The sequence below is a fragment of the Trachemys scripta genome, chromosome 4, assembly GCF_013100865.1.
Source record: "Trachemys scripta elegans isolate TJP31775 chromosome 4, CAS_Tse_1.0, whole genome shotgun sequence".
Taxonomy (NCBI): Eukaryota; Metazoa; Chordata; order Testudines; family Emydidae; genus Trachemys; species Trachemys scripta.
The window spans coordinates 66,113,272-66,135,422 of record NC_048301.1 but is presented as its reverse complement, the minus strand read 5'-3'; the positions used below and the strand labels follow the sequence as shown (position 1 = coordinate 66,135,422).

General features: G+C 42.3%; 1 protein-coding gene across 1 annotated transcript in view; it reads left to right on the top strand.

Moving 5' to 3' along the window:
- Positions 1 to 18,262: 18,262 nt before the first annotated feature.
- The window catches only part of TTC9 (tetratricopeptide repeat domain 9), a 42,103-nt gene continuing 38,214 nt past the window's right edge, over positions 18,263 to 22,151 (top strand). The window contains exon 1 of the mRNA XM_034769302.1: positions 18,263 to 18,712. Within this exon, the coding sequence (XP_034625193.1) occupies positions 18,403 to 18,712 (310 nt within the window). The 5' untranslated portion in view covers positions 18,263 to 18,402. The remainder of the gene's footprint in view (positions 18,713 to 22,151) is intronic.

Genomic DNA, 22,151 nt, shown 5'->3' with positions numbered 1-22,151 from the left:
TTTTTCAATCCATCTATTGGAAAAAATCCATGAATTTATTAGTTTCCCTGAGGCCTTGTTTTTCACCTAAAAGGTTTCAGACACCCAGGTCAAAGGAAGGCATTAAATTTTGAAATTGTAAATATTTTTGTTCAGCCCAGTTGAGTTTCATACCTGATTGAGTAGAGGAGACTGCATGTGGCACGTAGTGTCATTGACACTAACTGCTGGCTCGCTCTCCTTTAATATTCTTCTGTATAACAACTTCTGCGGTCCAGTACCTGTTTGGAGCCATCTTCCTTCTTAGGTAACCCTGAGTTCTCAGGCAGGTGACTAGATAATTTATAAACATTGGATTTATAGGGAGCTAAGGCTATGTCCAGATTTCATCTCTCAAAATGCATTCGCAGAGCTACCCAGTCATAATGCCAACAGTATACATAAGTCAGCTGCTATATGAAATGGTTCTTGTGGTGTGAAAGGGCACTGCTCTCCTTCAGCCTGAAGAACATATATTACATAGCTTTCTTAGGGGAGAGGGGTATTTCTATTATAATCAATTAGTGGTGTGTTTCCATCAACTCCTGTGCCCTGATGGTGCTCTGCTGATTTGTTTCAACACAGTTTTCCCCACAATTTAAATGTCACCTCCTCTGTGTGGTAAATGCTTAGAAGAAGGGATATCAACCCATTTGGGTCTGATCATTCTCCTCCCCTTCCTTCCCCATTACATTTTTAATACATAATATGAATTTGCCATATGCCCTTCTGTTTACAAAATGAAATTAAACCTGTCCCGACTCCCCATCCTTCTGTAATAGCAGTGGTTAAATGTCAAGCCTACATAACCCCTATTCCACTAGATGGTGCTAGCTGATGTGTACCAGGGACCTGGGTTTGTTGGTGCGGGTGGTATTTATAATAAGGTTGCAATACATAGGAGTGTTGGTAAGAGACTGAACTTTAATCCTGGGCTCCAGGCACTTGACCTGAGTCTGAATTACAAAGGTTAATACCCCAGTCATATAACAGGGGTCAGTATCCATTAACAGTACTGGCTACTGTTACAGTATTGATCATGTTGTGGGGTCACTGGTAACAGGGTTTTGAGTAATCAACTAGTGGGGTTTTGTTTCTTTTCACAGTGCCTCCAGCTGTCATCAGCATCTGTGTGCAATGCGTATCACCCTGTTTCTAAGAATGATTTCACTGAAGAGAGTGTAGTTTATGCAGCACCTTAAGCATTTCGTAAATTAGGATACATATGAACGCCTGTTGAAAAAAACACTAAGGGCAAAAAAAAATTATGATCAATAAAGCAAACATAACATTAAAAAAATTAGCAAGCAAACAATAAGAAGGCAGCCCCCACATATCCCACAACTCCCAGCAGGTTGGCCTAATTCCCTGTGTCCCAGAGCATAACACAAGTGTTCTTGCTAATAAGGACAAGCATAGCTAACAGTTCTTACAGGTCTACATATTTCAGCACTCGTTTTCAGAGTAACATAACCAGATGTGTGGTCAATGCAAGAGCAATAATCTTAAATAAACAATAGCAGAATGTCAAAGCACAACGTGAGATGCTTATAAACCTGCAAATATTCTGTAACAGAAAATGAGATTGAAATTTGCATATATTTGCATAATTAAGGCACAAGCCATCACAAGCAGGTGCCTTCCCATTTTACAGTTATGCTGTAACAAAACCCAAATATGTTGTATTATTTTAGATGGAATATGGAATATGGAGGTGCCTGCAATTGTGGCGATCCTAAAGAGTTTGATAGATTTCATATATATACATACACACACACACACACACAGAAAGAAAGAAAGAAAGAAAGAAAGAAAGAAAGAAAGAAAGAAAGAAATGTAAACTTCCAAATCTTAAAATGCATTGTGGAGATATGCTTGTATTACTCCCAATGTTTAACTTAGTTAACCTACAAAGTGCTAGAGAGAGGCATAAGTATTTAATAAATATTTCTGTTCTGTATTCAGAAAGAAGCAGAATGATGTAGTCATATCTTACAGTGATAATGAGATACTTTCTATTCCATCAGTAACTAGGGAAGATGTTAAACAGTGACCATTAATGTTAAACAAACATATTTACTCAGCAGGACTGGATAACTTGCATCCAAGAGTATTAAAATAATTGGCTGAAGAGCTCTCTGAACCATTAATGTTGATTTGTAAGAAATCTTATTACACTGGGGGAGTTCCAGAAGAGTGGGAAATAACTAATGTTGTGTCAATATGTAAAAAAGGTAAACAGGGTGACCTGGGAAACTATAGTCCAGTTAGCCTGGCATTGATCCCGTGTAAATCATGGGACACAATCAATAAAGAATGAAAAGTTGGTAGCATACTCAATGCCAATCAACATGGGTTTATGGAATAAAGGTCTTGTCAAACAAACTTTATATCATTTTCTGATGAGGTTACAAGTTTGTTGAGAAAGGTAATTGTGTGACATAATATACTTAGACTTCTGTTGGGAAATTTGACTTTGTCCTTCATGACATTCTGATGAAAAATAGAACTATACAAATTCAATGCAGACTACAGAAAATGGATTAAAAACTGGTTAACTGATAATAAAAAATAACTGTAAATGGGGAATAATCCTCCAATGGCGGTGTTTCTAGTGGGGTCTCACAAAGATCTGTCATTGGGTCCAATGCTACTTGGTATCCTTATCAATGAACTGGAAGAAAATATAAAGTCATTGCTGGTAACATTTGCAGATGACACAAGAATTGATTGAGTGGTAAATAAGGATGAGGAGACAGGTCAGTTATAGAGAGCAATCTGAAGTGCTGGATCATTTGAACAACATTCATTTTAATGCAGCTAAATGCAAGGTCCTTCATTTAGGAACAAAGGATGGATGTCACACTTACAAGATGGGGGACTCGATCTTGGAAAGGACTTTAGGGTCACAGCAGATAACCCAATTCAACATGGGCTTCCAGGGCAATGCTGTAGCCAAGGGTATGTCTACACCACAGTTGGGAGTGCACTTCCTAGCACAGATAGACAGACATGCATTAACTCTGCTTGAGCTAGCACACTAAAAATAGCAGCACGGCCACAGAAGCTTAGGCAGGGGCTCAGGTAGCCACCTGACTACATACCCAGGAGGTCAGGTGGTTTTGTTTTCAGGTGGCTAACCCGAGCCGCTGCCTGTGCCACTGCAGCCACACTGCCATTTTTTGTGTGCTAGCTCAAGCACAGTTAGCGTGCGTCTGTCTGCCCATGCCAGGAAGTATGCTCCCAGCTGCTGTGTAGCCATACCCTATGAGGGTGACCGTAATCCTTGGACATATAAATTAGAGTAGGGAGGTGCATTTCCTCTATATATAGCATTAGTGACATCATTATTGGAATACTCTGCCCGCTTATGACGTCCCCATTGCAAAAAGGGTGTTGATAAATTAGAGGCAGTTCAGAAAAGAGCTAAAAAATTGATTTGAGGTCTGGAAAACGTGCCTGGTGAGAGACTAAAGAAGCGCAGTCTATTTCATTTATCTAAGACTATGTTAGGAGGTGACCTGCTTGTGATCTACAAGAACCTACAAGAAGAGGAGATTTCTGATAGTATGTGGCTATTTTATTCTAACAGAAGGAGGTAGAATAAGATCCAATGGTAGGATGCTGAAATTAGTGGGCGAGGTTCTATGTAATACAGGTCAGACTAGATGATCAGGATGGTCCCTTCTGGCTTTAAAATCTATGAATGTCAAGCAATTCTCAACAGCATTGTACTTGTATTCAAAGCCAAAATAGTAATAATATCTTATGGTTGTACAATGGAAAGGGGGGAATCCAAAAGATCCATTCCCTTTTTGTTTTGTTTTATTTTTACAAAAGCTTTTCTCTCTGACCTCAGGGAATCTGAATAGTGAGCTGTATGCCCAAGAAATTCTGATAGAATCTTTCAAACTTGAAGGGGATTAAATGAGAAGTCTGAAAAATGTGGACATTTAATAAGAGGGGGAGGGGGAGAATATTTGTTTCGATTTCTCTCTGTGTGATCGTCCAGTGAATCTAGATTTGGTTAATCTAATTATGAGAAAAGTGAAAGGAACAAAAGATGACTTGGATGCACATTAGTGCCAGGGATATTTCCTAGATCAATCTCTGATTTCGAATGAATTCCCCACACACAAAACGCCTGAGCCTGGCATGAGAAAAAACAGTAGATTGCTTCAATTTCCCTGAAGACATGTAAGAAAACCCAAAGATCTGTTACCTACACAAAAAAAATCAAGAGACTTAGCAGATTTACAGGTGGTTCTGTTGTATTATTTTAGATGGAATATAGGCTAAAGGGACATAATTCAATTACTGTCCAACATTAAACAGTGTTAAACTAAGTTTGGTGCACAGAGACCTTAGCCTGCTTAGTACCATGGAAAACACACCATTAAAGATCCTTTTAACCTTCTATTAAAGACAAAGAAAGTAACTTTTACATACTTTTTAGACTTGCGCTCACAATTAGAGAAAATTTGTAGGACCAATTATTACAACATACTCCCTCTCTTTTATGAATTATTACAACAGTTCCCACAAAGTAATGCCCGTGTGCTTGCACACATCAGAGATTTGCGTACACATTCACCCATCAAGCATTTTGCATACGGAGCTTTTAAAAATGGGTACCTTGTTAGCTTCAGGGGGAGCAGTATCTTGCCCTTAGTCATCTGTCTAAATGGTTTTTCATCCTGTAGGTGTGATCAGGTGCAGATATGGTAGAACCAGAGGACCGTTACTGCAATGCATTTTTAATTTTATTTTTCTGGAACAGAAGCCACATAAGAAGATTAAACTTTCCATGGTTTCACCATTATACTCATTCATACATGATACACTTTCCCATAAAAGCAGACTTGGACCTACCCAGTCCCCATAGTCCTTTGTCCCAACTTAGGAAACAAATGCTCTCCTCAAACTCTTCTTCTTCACTGTGACCTCCTCAGCATATCGGATTATTCACAATGATGTAATGTCTATATTAATTACTTGAATGGATCCAAGGTCTCTGAGTACAGTCTTGGTTGAGACATCCTCCTTTTCGATAGGTCTTATCCTTTCCTAAATTAAGAAACTATGATTGCATGCAATGAAAATGGTGAGAAGGAGTACAGATCTGTCAGGGGAAGGCCACAAGTTAAAGCTGAAATGGCTGTTCCTATCACAGGGATAGTTAGAAGATGGTGTGTCACTTGTCTTGCTGTAAGATTCATTTGGCCTCTCCAGAGAAAGCCCCTCCGGATAACAAATCTTCCCTTGTAGGCATATTCCCAGTTGAGAGTAAGAGGTTCCTGCACCTTTTGCTTGCACATGCTTGAACCTCCCTGATGATGAAATCCTCTTCCATGTCTTCATCTCCTCTTACCTTGACTCTGGAGCTCCATGGCCTCTTCTTGTCCCTCCTCAAGACACCAACATGCACAGAAGACTTCAGTCCACCATCCCCTCACACCTTCAAAGAAGCACGGTTACATTGCCCCCCATTTCAGACAACTTCACTGAATCCCCATTCATTTTATGATCCAATTCAAAATTATCATCTTGGTTTTAAAATTCTCCATGGACTTGCTCCAGCCCACTTCCAGCACCTTGTTTCTTTTGCCTCACTTCATACTTACTCCACTTCATCTTTGTTTCTTCCTACCATCTCACCACTACTGGTGTGAGAGGCTTCTCTGTGTCTCCTGCCATCTGGAATATCGTTCCTCTAGTTCTCAACATGACTGACGCTAAATCTTTTCAAATCTCCACAGAAAATGTCTCTCTCTTTTCCTTGGCTACTATTTAGTATTTAAAGGGAAAACAGAATGGAATAGTAAATCATTTACAATCTCCTGATTCAATTTAAAACATGACTAAACCAAAACCATTTATTTTAAATGTTCTGTATATTAATAGTTTCAAATATGAAATAATGAAGTAGGAAGCAGCTAAATTGCTGGTTTAATTGCATGTATCAAGGCAGGAAGATCAGAGTTGCAGTAAATGACATAGAAAGCTGTAGCACTAAATGCATGTAATAGTAGGTTTCCAATACTCTTTTGAGATATGTTCTGTATTTATTTTGTTTTTCCTACTTCAGTCTTCTAGGGCTCAAGCGGCCACATCACTGCAGCTTCCCAGCATTCTGGGTTTTCAGATATTTGCAAATACAGCATTATAACTTCCTTGCTTACCTGGTATATTCAGGGCCAGCCGCACTGGCCGCTACTCGGGCTGCTGGCCCAGGGGACCGCCCGAGCAGCGGCCGGTGCAGCTGGACCCAGGAACGGTCTGAGCAGCAGTCTTGGGGGCAGCAGGAGCAGCCGCAGCTTGGCAGACCATGGGTGCCGCTGGCCTCAGGCTCCCCCCAGAGCAACAGCACCCCGAGGGCACCCCAGAGCAGTTGCCCCCCCGGGGGTCCCCCAGAGCAACCCCCCCCAGCTAAGATTTAGTCAGGAGTATATTTAGTACAAGTCATGGACAGGTCACAGGCCATGAATTTTTGATTATTGCCCATGACCTGTCCATACTTTTATTAAAAATACCCATGATTAAATTGTAGCCTTACTTATTACCAATGATAACTAATGGAAATTCCCATTAAGTACAAGTGGTATAAGCTGCACTTTAGGAACTGAAGTTCTTGGGTTCTATTCCCGATGCTGCACATGTGTGGTCTAGCCGATGACTATAATGTCTGCATATATGCAGCACTTACACTGGTCACTTTGGTCAGAGACTGTGCAAGCAGAATGGAGATTTTGACAGATCATCCACTTATCTGGACTGCACTGCCTTTGGGAGTGTTATTTCCATGCCACCACATAAGAACGGCCATACTGGGTCAGACCTAAGGTCCACCTAGCCCAGTATCCTGTCTTCTGACAGTGGCCAATGCCAAGTGCCCCAGAGGAAATGAACAGAACAGGTAATCATCAAGTGATCCATCCCCTGTTGCCCATTCCCAGCTTCTGGCAGAAAAACTAACACTTCAGTGTCCTACCAAAATGACTAGTGATGCATAGAAGAGGTCAGTAGTGCATCAGTGAGTATCTAATGGCACAGGAGAGTTAGGGAGTATTGGAGAAGGGCGAGAAGTGAATGCAATTTGCAAGAGGGACTTTGGGGAGCATAACATTCTCTGAAGGATGGCACAGGGGAATATTGAAACAGACCAGCAGATAGTCAGGAATGTTATAGGAGCATCAAGAAAGGCTGGGGAGCTCTGGGTGGCTGAGGAAATCATGAAAAGAGTCCTTAGGCAGCAGCAGGGAGAAATGTAGAGGCCTCAGATAAGGCTCAAAACCCAGAACTGCAATCAAAGGCTTCCAGTTGACAGGAAACCTTTCTTTCCTGAGCTGTGAAGTTCTAGGACCCAGGGCTCAGAAATTCCTTCCTTTCTAGGGCTCAGAAATTCTCTTGGCAGCTCCAGCGATGGATTCTTCTGCACTTTCAGCTTTATGCTGTACTCAGAGAACTAAAGCTATAATGGCTGTTATTCACATTTCCTCAGGGCATTGCTGTAATGTAGGCCATGCTTAATAGTGTACAGAGAAAGAAATACGTTTTAAAAACAAAATTGTAGTGCAGTGTGTTGTAGAAATCATTGAACAAAACTAATTTTCCATAATACAATCTACAGAAGGGCTTGGTTAGATATTGGTAATAATCCACAGTTTGCACTCCACTTATGTACAGCATCCCACTATCAACATTAGGACCTTCAAATGTAGGTAGGCTTTTACAAACCAAGGGCAAGCGCATTAGAATTTCTCTTCTCTCTGCAGGATGCAGCAATGTTGTTTCTTTACTTAAGGTTCACTTAGCTTCCTGGCATACATAACTTTATATTCTTATCAGGCTGGGTTGGCCAACATCCATCACTGCAGTGCCCTGGGAGGGGAGGCCTGAGCTGAAAAGCTGCTCAGATTGGGAACAGAACCATTTTTGCAACAAAAGAACAAGGCTGAGAGTGATGTTTGTGCATTCCAGGGCTTTTGCCATAAGGATAATGCTCAGATGGCAAGCTTGCAATCACACCACCTTGAGCAGCAAGCTCACCAGACCTCATACGGTTGGGTCTGGTCAAACCTTGGATTGGAGGGCCTCAGGAAACCCAGTGTGGTGCAAGAAGAGTTGTGTTGGCAATAAAGTAGGCAGTGCTCTTCCTTCTGAGCTTGGGCTCACCGTCCCTATTCTTTTTTCTCTTATCAACAAAAAATTTGCATTTAGAATTCTCCTAATACATGCCCATGATCATAAAGATCTTAAATTTATACCACACCTTTCATCTAAATGGATTTCAAAGCATTTACAAACTTTACTGCTTGTTCAAGCTATCTATAGAAATTACTTCACTCTAAGTGGAGCCATCTCTAGGGTGAAATATGGCATCGGTTTAGCGGTGTACTGTACCATCCCTCCTCCACTTTAGGATGATACGTGAGGATAAATACCATATCCGACTGAAAATGCAACGGGAATACACCTAAATTCAAATATGACCAGGACACTGGGGCTTACACTTCTAATATTGCAAAACAATGGCATGGGTTCCTTAATGGTCAGAAGTGTTAACAACGTGAGGCCATGTTACAGTATGACTTATGTTGGCAACACTTATGTCACTCAGGGGTGTGAAAAAACACCCCCGAGCGACATAAAGTTTCACCAGCATAAGTGGTAATATGCACAGTGCTAAGTTGGTAGCAGAACTTCTCCTGCTGACATAGCTACCACCACTCATTAGGGGTGGTTTAATTATGTTGATGGGAGAGCTGCCTCCCATCGGCATAGAGCGGCTACACAAGAGATCTTACAGTGGTACAGCTACAGCGGTACAGGTCTGTCACTGTAAGGTCTCTAGTGTAGACATAGGGCTTGGCTACACTTGCGAGTTACAGCCCAATAAAGGAGCCCTGGGGGCCCTAGCTCACTACCCATCCACACTGGCAAGGCACATAGAGCGCTCTGACTCTGTGGCTACAGCGCTGCTGGTACTCCACCTCAGCGGGTGGAATAATGTTTGCTGTGCCCCTGCTGGAGCACCGCGGCGCCAGTGTGGACGAGGTGTTGCATTACTGCGCTCTGATCAGCCTCTGGAAACGTTCCATAATCCCCTTAAATCAGGTGGCCACTCTTGTCATTGTTTTGAATCACTGTAGGAATGCAGATATGCCCTTTGAAAGCTCTGTTTCTGACAGCTGGGAATGCTGTGTGAGAGAGAGAGCGAGGCGGGGGGACGGGGAGGTCTGCTGCTGTCTGAACTTACAAGACAGCATGCTGACATGCTCTCAGCCCCCCAAAAACCCACTCTTTCTCCCCCCACATACACACAACACACTCAGTCACACTCCACCCCATCCCTCCCCATTTTAAAAGCACGTTGCAGTCACTTGCATGCTGGGATAGTTGCCCATAATGTACCACTCCCAGTGCTGCTGCAAGTGCTGCAAATGTGGCCACGCCAGTGCGCAAGCAGCTGTCAGTGTGGACAGACTGCAGCGCTTTCCCTACTGCGCTCACAAAGGCGGGTTTAACATACAGCACTCTACATCTGCAAGTGTAGCCATGCCCATAGTCTCAGTCATATCTCTCTTCCAAGAGATGGCATCTCTAGCTGCACTCTTTTTTCACACACTGCAGAGCAATTACCACAGTCCCCTCTTCATGCTCAGTCTGGATAAAGTGCAAGATTCTACCCAGAATACAGAGTTGGTTAGACAAATTATAACTGCAGCCTGCAGATGGACTGTGTCAACAACAACAGGTCTTAAAGAAGAGATTACAAGTATTTGTCAAACGTCATCTGTCAGCACTCCGTTCCTCCTCCAGTTTGACTGACTCTTTCTGCTGAAGCAAGCACTGATTTTAATTAAAAGTGCCAAAAAGAAAAACTGTAAGCTTAATCAACTGCCTCTGTGTTGGCCTGTTGTTGCTCCGTTAGTCTTCACAGCTAAAGTACAGTGTTTAGCACTTTCTTTCTCAAAAATGATGGCAAAGAAAGAAAGAAATTGATCAAATATTGTAAAGCCAGTATTTGGAAGCATTCATTTGAATTCTGAACAGCTGTTTTGTTTGTCCATGCATCTCTTATACAAACATTTCTGTGAATAAGATTTTGGTCACACAATTGTTTGTGGAATGGCTGTCATACAAATACCCATATTTGCCTGAAAACAATGACAATCACAGTTCATGATTGATTATTCACCATTCCTGTGTTACTTGTTATTCTTCAGTTTCAACATTTTCAGTCATCCAACCAGGAAGCATTAAACAATACTACATGACCTAATAACCAATCACAAACACAAACAATGAATAGTCAAAGTGAACAATTTGCAAGTGCATCATAGGCTAAAGTTTGTTTGCTCTTTGGTCCACAGTCAAATTAATCTTGCACGTTATCAGAAACCACCCGTTAAAAAATTATCTTGAAAAATAAAATGATTTTGTATTAAATGTAGTAACACTTTCCCGCTTCTCATTTCACCTTCATTCCCTCTCCTTCCCCAATTACAGCCACACACAAGTAAGATGCAGACCAGGGATTTCAGAGAGGCTTCTCTGCTTTTCTTTCCTCAAGCCTGTCTCTTGCCTTGATCACAAATTCCACCTCTTCCTTTTCCTTTTCCTTTTTGTGGGGAGAGGGGAAGGTAATGTGAGGTGCAAATTCGGAAATAAATAATGGATGATTTACTAGACTGGTGACAGATTGTAGCTGCTGCAGCAGCTGAGTATGCTGGAATTCAGATGCAACTTGGGGATGTTCTATCCCAGGGATCAGCAACCTTTCAGAAGCGGTGTGCCGAGTTTTCATTTATTCATTCTAATTTAAGGTTTCGCCTGCCGGTAATACATTTTAATGTTTTTTAGAAAGTCTCTCTCTCTAAGTCTATATTATATAACTAAACTATTGTTGTATGCAAAGTAAACAAGGTTTTCAAAATGTTTAAGAAGCTTCATTTAAAATTAAATTAAAATGCTGATCTTACGCCGCCAGCCTGCTCAGCCTGCTGTCAGCCTGGGGTTCTGTTCACCTAGGCTGGCAGCGGGCTGAGCTGGGCCTGCGGCCGGGACGCTGACTGGCAAGGGGCCGGCAGCCAGGACTCCAGACCTGGGGGGGTTCAGGGCAGAGGGATGGGGCTGTGGGGGTGCAGGGCAGAGGGCTGGAGGGTATGGGGGTTCAGGGGTCAGGGCAGAGAGCTGGGGGGGTGTGGGGGTGCAGGGCATAAGGCTGGGTTGTGGGGGGGTTCAGGGGTCAGGACAGAGGGCAGTGGAGGTGGGGGGGTCAGGGCAGAGGACTGGGATGTGTGGGGGTGCAGGGCAGAGGGCTGGGTGTGTGGGGGGGTTCAGAGGTCAGGGCAGAGGGCTAAGGGGTGTGGAGGTGCAGGGCAGAAGGCTGGGTGTGTGTGGGGGGGTCAGGGCAGAGGGCTGGGGTGCTCGGCTCGTAGGGGTGCTCCCTGCCCTGAGTGGCTCATGGCAGGAGGCTGGAAGGGATATGCCCTATTCCACCCCCTTCCCCAAGGTCCCATCCCTACCTCTTCTCTGCCTCCTCTATGGAGCAGGGAGTACGCTGCCACTTGTCCCCCTCCCCCTTGCAAGGGTGATCAGCTGATCGGTGCAGGGAGAGGGAGGGGGAGGAGGAGGGGCAGGAAAGCACCACGCTGGGGGAAGAAGCGGGGAGAGGGGAAGCTTGGCTGCTGCAGGACCAAGCTTCTGCCTCCTGCCCCCGCAGGGGAGAGCAGTGGGCGGGGGGGCTGAGTGGGGCTGGGGGCCGGGACCTCGGCAACATTCCACTCAAAATCGGCTTGCGTGCCGTGTTTGGCACGTGTACTGTAGGTTGCCGAACGCTGTTCTATCCTCATGCGTAAGCTGGGCAGGGATGCCATTCTCCCAGTTGATAGGGCTTGGCATCACTTCAATTACAATCACTCTTGGCCCACTTGGAGAGAGGCACAACTTCTGGTCTGCCTCTATGATTATTCATAAAGCGCTTAGTAATACGCTTCCATGCGCCCCCAAAACTCCCCTCAGAATCAATGAATTTTGAGTGCACCACGAATGCAGGATTGAGAACACAGGATATATGCTGCAGTCATAAAAATTTCCATTTTAAAAAATGTACATAAACGTGAGGCATCCTAACTAGCCTTAAAATTACAGTCAGTAAATACACAATACACTCAGAAAAATCCACCTCCAGCTGGAAACCACAGCACCAAACCCATTCAAAAGCCCATATCTGCCACCCTCCTCAGAAGCCCTTTCAAATGCTTTTGCAGCATGTTCTGAAATTCAATATATCTATGCTATTTCTGAGTATATTAATAATCATACAGTCTAGAGAGCGAGATACAATCATAGAAAAAAGGATGACTGAAGATACATTACTAATATTTCTTCAATATCTTTCAAATTATTTCAAGAGTTTTGCCCAGCAGCACACTTCCCAACTGCCAACAGTTCAAAATTTTATGACTCTTTGTTAAAAAGAAGTTAATTTGTTCAGGTAAATTGTGAGAGCAGAACATTAAGATACAATAAAAGGAGATCCCAAAATAACATTACCATGCATGTGATCCAGAGCTCCATATACATATCTTAGTAAGTGAGCAATGCAAATGTACTCTTTTTGTCATATGCTAAGGAAAATTCAATCTGAAGGAGGAAAGACAGGCACACCCAAGGGCAACCAGACAAGCAGGAAGGCACACCCAGGCTGATACAGAGACAGATAGAAAAATTACTCACAAATGAAGGGACAGACGCAACAGCCAACATTAGACTGCACTAGGGCACTGTGATGGCATTAAAGATAGGAACTAAAGTTAATTGATGTGAATGGTATTTTGTTTCCCAGCCCAGAGTATCAGCCCAATATCTTGTTGATGCTTTTGACTTCTGTCAGGTTTTGAAATACACTGGATAAAATCACAGCTGTGGCTAGTCTTATAAGCTTGTGAGAAATTTAATTTTGATCCCTGGAATTTCTGCTGGACCTTCATATAGCTGAAATACCCACATATCCGGATATCAAGTCAGCACCCATAAATAAATCTTTCCTGATTTGAGAAGGTGACAGGCTCTCACATTTTTCAATAGAAGCCATATACATGGTCTTTAACATTAATGTTTTGCCATAGTGTTTCTACACCCAACATTTCTCAAGGCCCTTTGTTTTCAGGTTTTATTTTATTTCAAATTTCCTGGGAACTTTTCAGTGTTTATTGCAAAAATTTGAAAGCAGGTGAAAGCCAATGCAAAAAGTTAACTTCACAGTTTTCTGGGTAAATATCAAGGTTAATACTGGGGGGATGGGAGGACAGAAAAAAGCAACAAATAGAGAAAAGTAAGAATATTGAAAGCAAAAACAGTTTACTGCTGTGGTTTACCTAATGAACTGTACCTTAACGGTAAGTACACATATGCAGGTGGATGCATGTGTGTGTATATTCCATACATTGCCTTACTTTAACAGACTGCCTCTTATTAACATTTAAACTAATTAATATTATGTATTGGATTTTCTTAACATAATCAGTATTTTCATGTATTTGACTAGTCCAAAATTCACTTGCAAATCAGTAAAAACCAAAATATAGCTTTTGTAAAACTCAGGAATTTTTCAGTAAAAATCCATAAAAACTGAAAACGAAGGGCCTTGTATATTTCACATTTTATCTTCCCTAAATATTTTACTAAAAATCAACAGCATATTTAGCTGTGTGTAGGACAATTTAGCAAAGGAATATTGTCCTTCGCTAAATTGTCCTACACATATCTAATAGCAGATTTAGTGTCTCTAGCCCAGAGGCGTATTAGGAAGCTTTCACATTGAGGCATATGGTATTGCATCCTATCCAGCCTAAGGTGCCCATAGAATGGAAAATCATTCAGACGCTTCTCTTGCCAGATATGGTGGGATCCATATTGTACTGATCAGCAATTTATGATATTAGGAGAATATGGACCAATCTGATAGAACTCAAAAATGTAAATCTCTATTGCATGCTGAGGCAATACTCTGAGATAACTCATATTTTCTTGTAAGGGTCATGGCTGTGGAAGAGACATCCTTCAGATCTTTTACAGATCTTACCCAGAAGCCCCGGTTTTGGCACGATCTGTGGCCATGCCACTAGCTTCTTTTGGACCAGCCTTGACAGCAGCCACCTCTCTATGAACATTTCTAAAGGAAATGGGGTCCTTTATGAGACAAACCTCAGACATCTATACCTTTCTTCAGTCCTCCATGAGGCCAAGTTAGAATTATTGAAGGCCATTCATAAGCCACAGGTTTCAAAGTTAAAATATCCTCTGGTCAGTGGTGCTGAATCTGCCTTAAAAGATCCTCATTAGTACAGCTGGTCAAAAATCTGGAAATCAAATCAATTAAAAAAATGGACACTTGGAAGTGGTTTCCTTTTTATGGGCTTTAGATTTTCCATTTTTCCTGAAATTTTCCATGATATTTTCTACTAAAGTTTTTATCGAAATGGTTTTCACAATCACTATTGAAATTGTACTGGTTTTCAATAAATGATTATTTAAATTTAAAATATCAATTTAAATGTTGCATATTTTTTGCAAAAATTGGAAAAATGTCAAAATAAATGTTGACAGTTTTTCATGAAAAGTTTTGTTTTCAATCAAAGGTAATTTTTGACAATAACATTTTTCTTGCCAGAAATTTCTACCAGTTCTACTCATTAGAACTTTGCCACTGACTCATCTTATTATTTAGTATTTACATTAGAAATTGGGACACAATTGTGCTAGATGCTGCACAACCACACAGAAAGACAATGTCTCTGCCTCTTGTTAAAGATGTCAGACCCTGTGTTCTTTGGTATGTGTTCTGGGGATGCATCTGGTTACTAATGGGTTCTGGGAGGATACACATGCTAGCATTACTTTTCAAGTGACTATTCCATTTACAACTATTTCTCTTTTATCAGAAGAAATACCTAAATCATTCAGATTCACAGGATCAGCAAAGAGATGATGCCTACAGGCTACTTTAATGTTAAGAAACATGGTATCACAATTCTGGAAAGCATTAATAGCTCCATGGACAGAGCTGTAGTCTATCCAAGCTCATGCCTCTGGGGAGAGTGGCTTATAAAAGACCCAACAAACTGGGGGACTTAGAGGACGTATGGTTGTTATTTTGGTTGTTATACAGAATAACTGTTGAGCATAATTGATCTACCCTACTGGGATACAAACATTGATAATGTTACGAATGCTGACATGCTAGTGTCTTGAATTGATATATTTTAAATGTTTCTAGGGTCTTCCCTTCCACTTTATCCTCCTTTCCTGGCAAACTGGTTGAAACTATAGTAAAGAACAAAATTGTCAGACACATAGATGAGCATAATTTGTTGGGGAAGAGTCAACCCGTTTTTTGTAAAGGGAAATCATGCCTCATCAATCTACTAGAATTCTTTGAGGGGGTCAACAAGCATTTGGACAAGAGGGATCCGGTGGATATAGTGTACTTAGATTTTCAGAAAGCCTTTGACGAGGTCCCTCACCAAAGGCTCTTAAGCAAAGTAAGCTGTTATTGAATAAGAGGGAAGGTACTCTCATGGATTGGTAACTGGTTAAAAGATAGGAAACAAAGGAAAGGAATAAATGGTCAGTTTTCAGAATGGAGAGAGGTAAATAGTGGTGTCCCCCAGGGATCTGTACTGGGAACAGTCCTAGTCAACATATTCATAAATGATCTGGGAAAAGGGGTAAACAGTGAGGTGGCAAAATTTGCAGATGATACAAAACTACTCAAGATAGTTAAGTCCCAGGCAGACTGCGAAGAGCTGCAAAAGAATCTCTCAAAACTGGGTGATGGGGCAACAAAATGACAGATGAAATTCAATGTTGATAAATGCAAAGTAATGCACATTGGAAAACATAATCCCAACTATACATATAAAATGACGGGGTCTAAATTAGCTGTTACCACTCAAGAAAGAGATCTTGGAGTCATTGTGGATAGTTCTCTGAAAACATCCATTCAATGTGCAGCGGCAGTCAAAAAAGCAAACAGAATGTTGGGACTCATTAAGAAAGGGATAGATAATAAGACAGAAAATATCATATTGCCCCGATATAAATCCACATCTTAAATACTGCGTGCAGATGTGGTTGCACCATCTCAAAAAAGATATATTGGAATTGGAAAATGTTCAGAAAAGGGCAACAAAAATGATTAATGGTATGGAATGGCTTCCATATAAGGTGCGATTAATAAGACTGGGACTTTTCACCTTGGAAAAGAGACGACTAAGGGATGATATGATTGAGGTCTATAAAATCATGACTGGTGTGGAGAAAGTAAGTAAGGAAGTGTTATTTACTCCTTCTCATAACACAAGAACTAGGGGTCACCAAATGAAATTAATATGCAACAGGTTTAAAACAAACACAAGAAAGTATTTTTTCATGCAACGCACTGTCAACCTCTGGAACTCCTTGCCAGAGGGTGTTGTGAAGGCCAATACTATAATGGGGTTCAAAAGGGAGCTAGTTAGATTCATGGAAGATAGGTCCATCAATGGCTATTAACCAGGATGAGCAGGGATGATGTCCCTAGCCTCTGTTTGCCAGAAGCTGGGAATGGGTGATGACAGGGGATTGATCTCTTGATAATTGCCTGTTCTGTTCATTCCCTCGGGGGCACCTGGCACTGGCCACTGTCGAAAGACAAGATACTGGGCTAGATTAACCTTTGGTTTGATCCAGTATCACAGCTCTTCTGTTCTTTTCCATCTAGCTTTTCCTATACTAGTAAATCCTGCTGTGTTTGACAAAGTGTGTCCTACACAGCCTTTCTTCCCTCGAGCATTGTTGGAAATGGCTGTCTTGCTGGTGTGGACCGTGTCCAATGTGTTCAACACCTATTGCAAAGAAAGTGTGGTTGACATGCTAGGACTATCTTCTCCTTTCCCCAGCAAAGTAAATATTCTAAATTCAGTGGCATACACTGGTTTGGTTTAAATGAAACTACAATCAAATGTATCTAAAAGGAGATTACACGAGTAATTTGAATTGACATTGGACAGTATTGCCACTGGATGGCTAAATGTGACTCAATAGGAATTTTCCATCCTTAATTTGGGTTTTTTCACACACACATTTCACCTCTGACTTCTATGATTAAGACACACACTGTCCATCTCCAGTTTCCAAGTTACACAAAAACAGGCCCTCCACCTCTGATTTCTAAATCAGAGAGTATTTTTAATTATGGGGTGCCTAATCTGAGACAACAGAAAGTGCTGAACACCTGCCTCTGCAAGTCAGGCCCTTTGAAGATGTTTCAAGGGGAGTACTGTGATTTTTGAATGCCTAGGGTTAGCAATACTGAATTACACACACACACTGTCTCATTTCTACGTGATACATCATGCAAACACCATATCTGACTGAGCAAAAGGAGTTCTAACACTCAGCTCAGTAAAAAGCAACAGAGTCCTAACAGTCTTAAAGGTGCCACAGGACTCTCTGTTGCTTTTTACAGATCCAGACTAACACGGCTACCCCTCTGATACTTGACTCAGCTCAGTGGCATTTCTCTATTTATCTAATGCAATAATTTTGACATGCCACATTCAAACAATTCCAAAATGTCCTGAAATGGTCTAAGCATAGTGGGAGCCAGTGGACTTGGTGATGGGGCAAAGTAGAGACTTGGAGTGGGGGGAGTGGGTGTGTGCAGGGCAAAGCAGGGAATCCCAAGGGAATGAGGGAGGGAAAGCAGGGACCCAGTAGGGGGAGTGGAGGTGGGGAGGGGAAAACGGGGTCTTTGGGGACGAAGAGGAGAAAGTGGAAATGGGGAGGGGAAAATAGGAACGGGGGGAACACAGAGCGCTTGGCATAAGTCCCTGAAATGGGAGGGAAGGGGGCACACAGGCAGCTTTGGAGGGGAGAGGAATGGCAGAATACCGGGAGGCCCTAGAGGGTGTCCAGCACTTGACCTGCAGGAGCTACCGAGTGTGAGACCCTCCAGTACAATTAGCGCCCCCGCGCGGGAGGGCCAGGAAATTGGAGCTTGCGCCTTTAAGAGCCTGGCTGCAGAAAGCAACAAGGTGGCTTTTTGTCTGATTTTTTTAATGAGGGCGCCAGGCTGTAGCCTCCCCCCGGCTGCTCCGGACCCCCTGTCCCTATCCTTCTCGGCTGCGGGGGGCGGGCTCCTTCCGGGTTAGCCGGCGCTCGCTCTCCCCGTGCGCGGGGGAGGCGGCAGCACCAGCCGGCCCGCAGGGCGCGGGCGGGGGAGCGGCGCCCGGCAGCGGGAGGCGGCGCAGCGCGGCGCTGGGGCGTTCGGCTGCTCGGAGGCTTGAAGCCCATTTCCCGCCCGGCGGACGGCGGAGTGCGGGGGTGGCGGGGATGGAGCGGCAGAGCCCCGCTGCAGGGCGCTGCGCCGCGGGAGCCCAGGCTGGTGCGGAGCCCGGCGAGCTCCTCCAGCGAGCCCTGGAGTTCAAGAGCCAAGGGGCGCAGTGCTACAAGGACAAAAAATTCCGCGAGGCCATCGGCAAGTACCACCGGGCGCTGCTGGAGCTGAAGGGGCTGCCGCCGCCGGCCCCGCCGGAGCCCAGCTCCTCCGCCAGCTGCGCCGCCAGCCCGGGGGTCCAGCTCACCGCGGAGCAGAGCCAGAGCGCGGAGAGCATCGAGATCGATTGTTACAACAGCCTGGCAGGTCAGCGGGGGCTGGGCGCGCTGTCAGGGGCTTGTGTTCCCCTCTGCTCTGTGTCCGGGGGGGCTGGCCCCAGGGATCCTCGCACCCTGCCCCCAGCCCATAAATAACTTTGTGCAGGGGTGGGGGTGTCTGATCATGCCCCTGCTGGGGCTTTAGCCTGACTTTCCAGCGCCGCTTGCAAAGCAAGGGCGCAATGACAAGATTTCTGTGCCTCTCCCCTCCCCCGTCTTTCATGCCCCTCACACCAGGAGCACTACAGCAGAGTAGCAGTAGTGGGTCAGGGAGCTCTAAGGCCCTCCTTCCTTTGCAGTTTTTTTTCCCATTTTTTGCTGAAAAATTCTCGGGTTTTACAACTGCTGTTATTCGGGTTTTACCCATTTTACCCGAATTTTGGACCCCTCCAATAAGTGAAAATACTGATTCTGTTAAGAAAATCCAATACGTTATATTAGGAAGAGTGTTTCTGTTAATAAATTAGTCTAAGTATAAATGGCAGGCTGTTTAAAGTAAGGCAGTGTTGTAGAAGATACACGCACAGGCATGTGTGGGCATAGGTGTAGGTGCTGTTAATGTACTTTTCATACACTACACCACAGCCTTCAAACTACTTTTACGTTAAATACTCATACTTTTCTTTATTTGGTGCTTTTTTCTACCCTCCCATCTCCCATATTAACCCCTCTATTTACCCAGAAAACAGTACAGTTAATTTTTTGTAATGATTTTCACCCATTTTAAATTTTTTGTAATAAACACTGGAATTTCCAGGAAATATTAAACAAAATAAAACCAAAAACAAAGGGCCTTTGGCATTTCTTAGGGGGAACTATGGGTCTGCTTTATAGTCTTCCTTCTCCTTCCCCTCCTCACCATTTCTTATTATTAACCAGGAATTACATAGTCTACTCTGCAAAATAAGGCCCTATATATTGTACCCTCAGTGATTCCTTTTGTGTGTATGAAATATTATTTTCATATGTTTGAGAGAAGTATTTTTGCTGTTCTATTTGGGAGTGGTGTAGCATTCTGCCAGTCCTTCCTTGGCAAATATAGAGAACACATATCAAAATCTCACCTCTCTTTAGGGTTCATCTGCATTCTTACTACTACTACTATTACTATTCAACACATGTGCACACAAGCACTTTAATGTTTTTACAGCTGTTTAAAAATATAACTAATCCCTCATAACCCCTGGGAGATAAGAGAGGTAACAGAATGATGTTTGTATAGAGTGCTCAGATACATAAAAAGTAAAATTCAGGAATTCTCTAAGATTATACAGCAGTCTCTTCTTCAGCCTGAGATTGCCTTCAATCCTTTTACCATAGCTTGCCTGTAATTTACAATATGGGGGGGGAGTTGTCCTACAACCTCTGGCGTAAGAAAGGAAACGTCTGGAAATCATTTTGACAACCACAAATGATACTAGATATATAAAAAAATCTCTTAACTATAAAAGTTAAAAGAAAATGTAGTTCTAGCTAGATGCCACACTAGCCAATAGATGCTTGATCATCACTGCATTTGACTTGGCTTCCTCCCATCTGCTTTGAATGAATACTGTATGGAGGGGTTAAACTACTTTATAGTTTGATTCTGCAGTCCTTACTCAGACAGAACTTGTGTTGACTTCAACAGGAGCTTTGCTTGGGGAAGGACTGCAAGATCGGAGGCTATTTTTTTTATACTTACTAGGAACCTCCAAAACCAAAAAAACTTGTTTTCGTGTACACGGGAAAGAGTTAATAAAAAAGCACAATTTTAGATTCTCCCCTCTTTCCCCCTAAATCCTACTCCTTTCCAAAATGATGTTTCCTCATTACCTTGACAAAAATTTGTCCACAGCCAGGACATTAGCATATCAGCTATTACCTTCACTTTGCACTTGGCTTGACTAGGCAGAGCTGGTTAGCTTTTTGCTTCTTGTTGTGTTGTGCAGTGCTGGAAAAAAAATGGGGGAATAAAAATTGATTAGTTTTCTACCCTCACTTACACCCCTGCACATACACTGAAATCAATGGGGTTGTTTGAATGTAACTGAGGGCAGAATTTAGGCCCCTTTTAGAACACATTTTCTAATTGGATCTATTAGGTTCCTTCAATTATTATTTAAATCGCATATGGGGAGAGAAAGGTGTCACTATAATATTGTAATTACTTAAGTGCAATTCTGTCTCTCTTAAAAAAAATCTGTGTTCATGGATGTTTGTTCAAATCAAACATCTTACTCTATGTTTGTAAGTCTTGTTTAGATTGACAGTGTTCTGTAAAGAACCCATAATACCACTAATAGCTTAATACAGTTTTATATGTTCCTAGTCTTAAAACATTTCTAACAAGAAATACCTTCACTCTCAGTCCTGAGATATAAACTAGGCATGTATCTAGAAAGTGAATGGGTTTGGAAGAGACAGATGTTTCCTTTTTGTTAATATTTCTGCTGAGTATACAAATTGCCCTTGCTGGAAATTTTTACAATCCCATTTCTGCTGATATAATAATAGTCCCATTTCATTTATTTATTGTTTCTGGTTTGGTTTGTGGTGTGTTTTGTTTTTTTTAACCATTGCTGATTGCCACTGTTTGAGATTTTAATACAATCAGACAGGAGAACATGTATTTACGGGTTAATCTAGATTTAAACAAATTTTACTTAGCTTTAAATTGTTTCAACACATAAGAGCATAATTAACCCCAGAATCATCTGCAGTGTTTCCCTTGTGAAGACACCACAGTAGGACAAATTCTACTCTGTTACACTTGGACAATTGTTATACTCGTGTTTTCAGTGTGATTGCACGTATGTAACAGAGAGCAGAATTTGGCTCCAAAGTGTATGATTTCACATTTGCCCAATGTAATGTCTTAAAATGTAAACATTGAAATAATACACAACATATTAAAGTGGAGAGTTTCCACTCAGAAAACTGCAATGTCGCTACTACAAGTCTAGTTCTAGAGGTCAAATTCTAACAGGATTCTCTTTGAACTGGTGTCCAAAAGGAAAAGGAGTGAGGTAAAGGGGAACTGGTCCTGAACTGCCATAAGAATTAGGATGTTACTAAAAGAATCTCTGTTGAAAACAGCAAGAGGTGTAGCAGTAGGACTTTATCATGTAACATTGAGGTCCAACAGAAGCCACTGAATTATTTACCCAGAGGGCTCTAGCAAGGAGACATCAACACAATACATACCATTAGGGCAGAAATCAATATATTTGGTGTGGGGAAGTAAGGAGGTGGTACAGGATACTATGCTTCTGAGCACTAGAATTGTATTTTAAAAACAAAACAAAACAAAAAACTTAGAATAAATAAATATCTGCATAGTGCTTGGGCTATGCTAGCAATATACACCTAAGAGGAGTATGCACCAATTCTGAGTAAGGCAGTTTTGTTGGTATAATTCAGGGTTATCACCTGAGTGTCCTTATTAT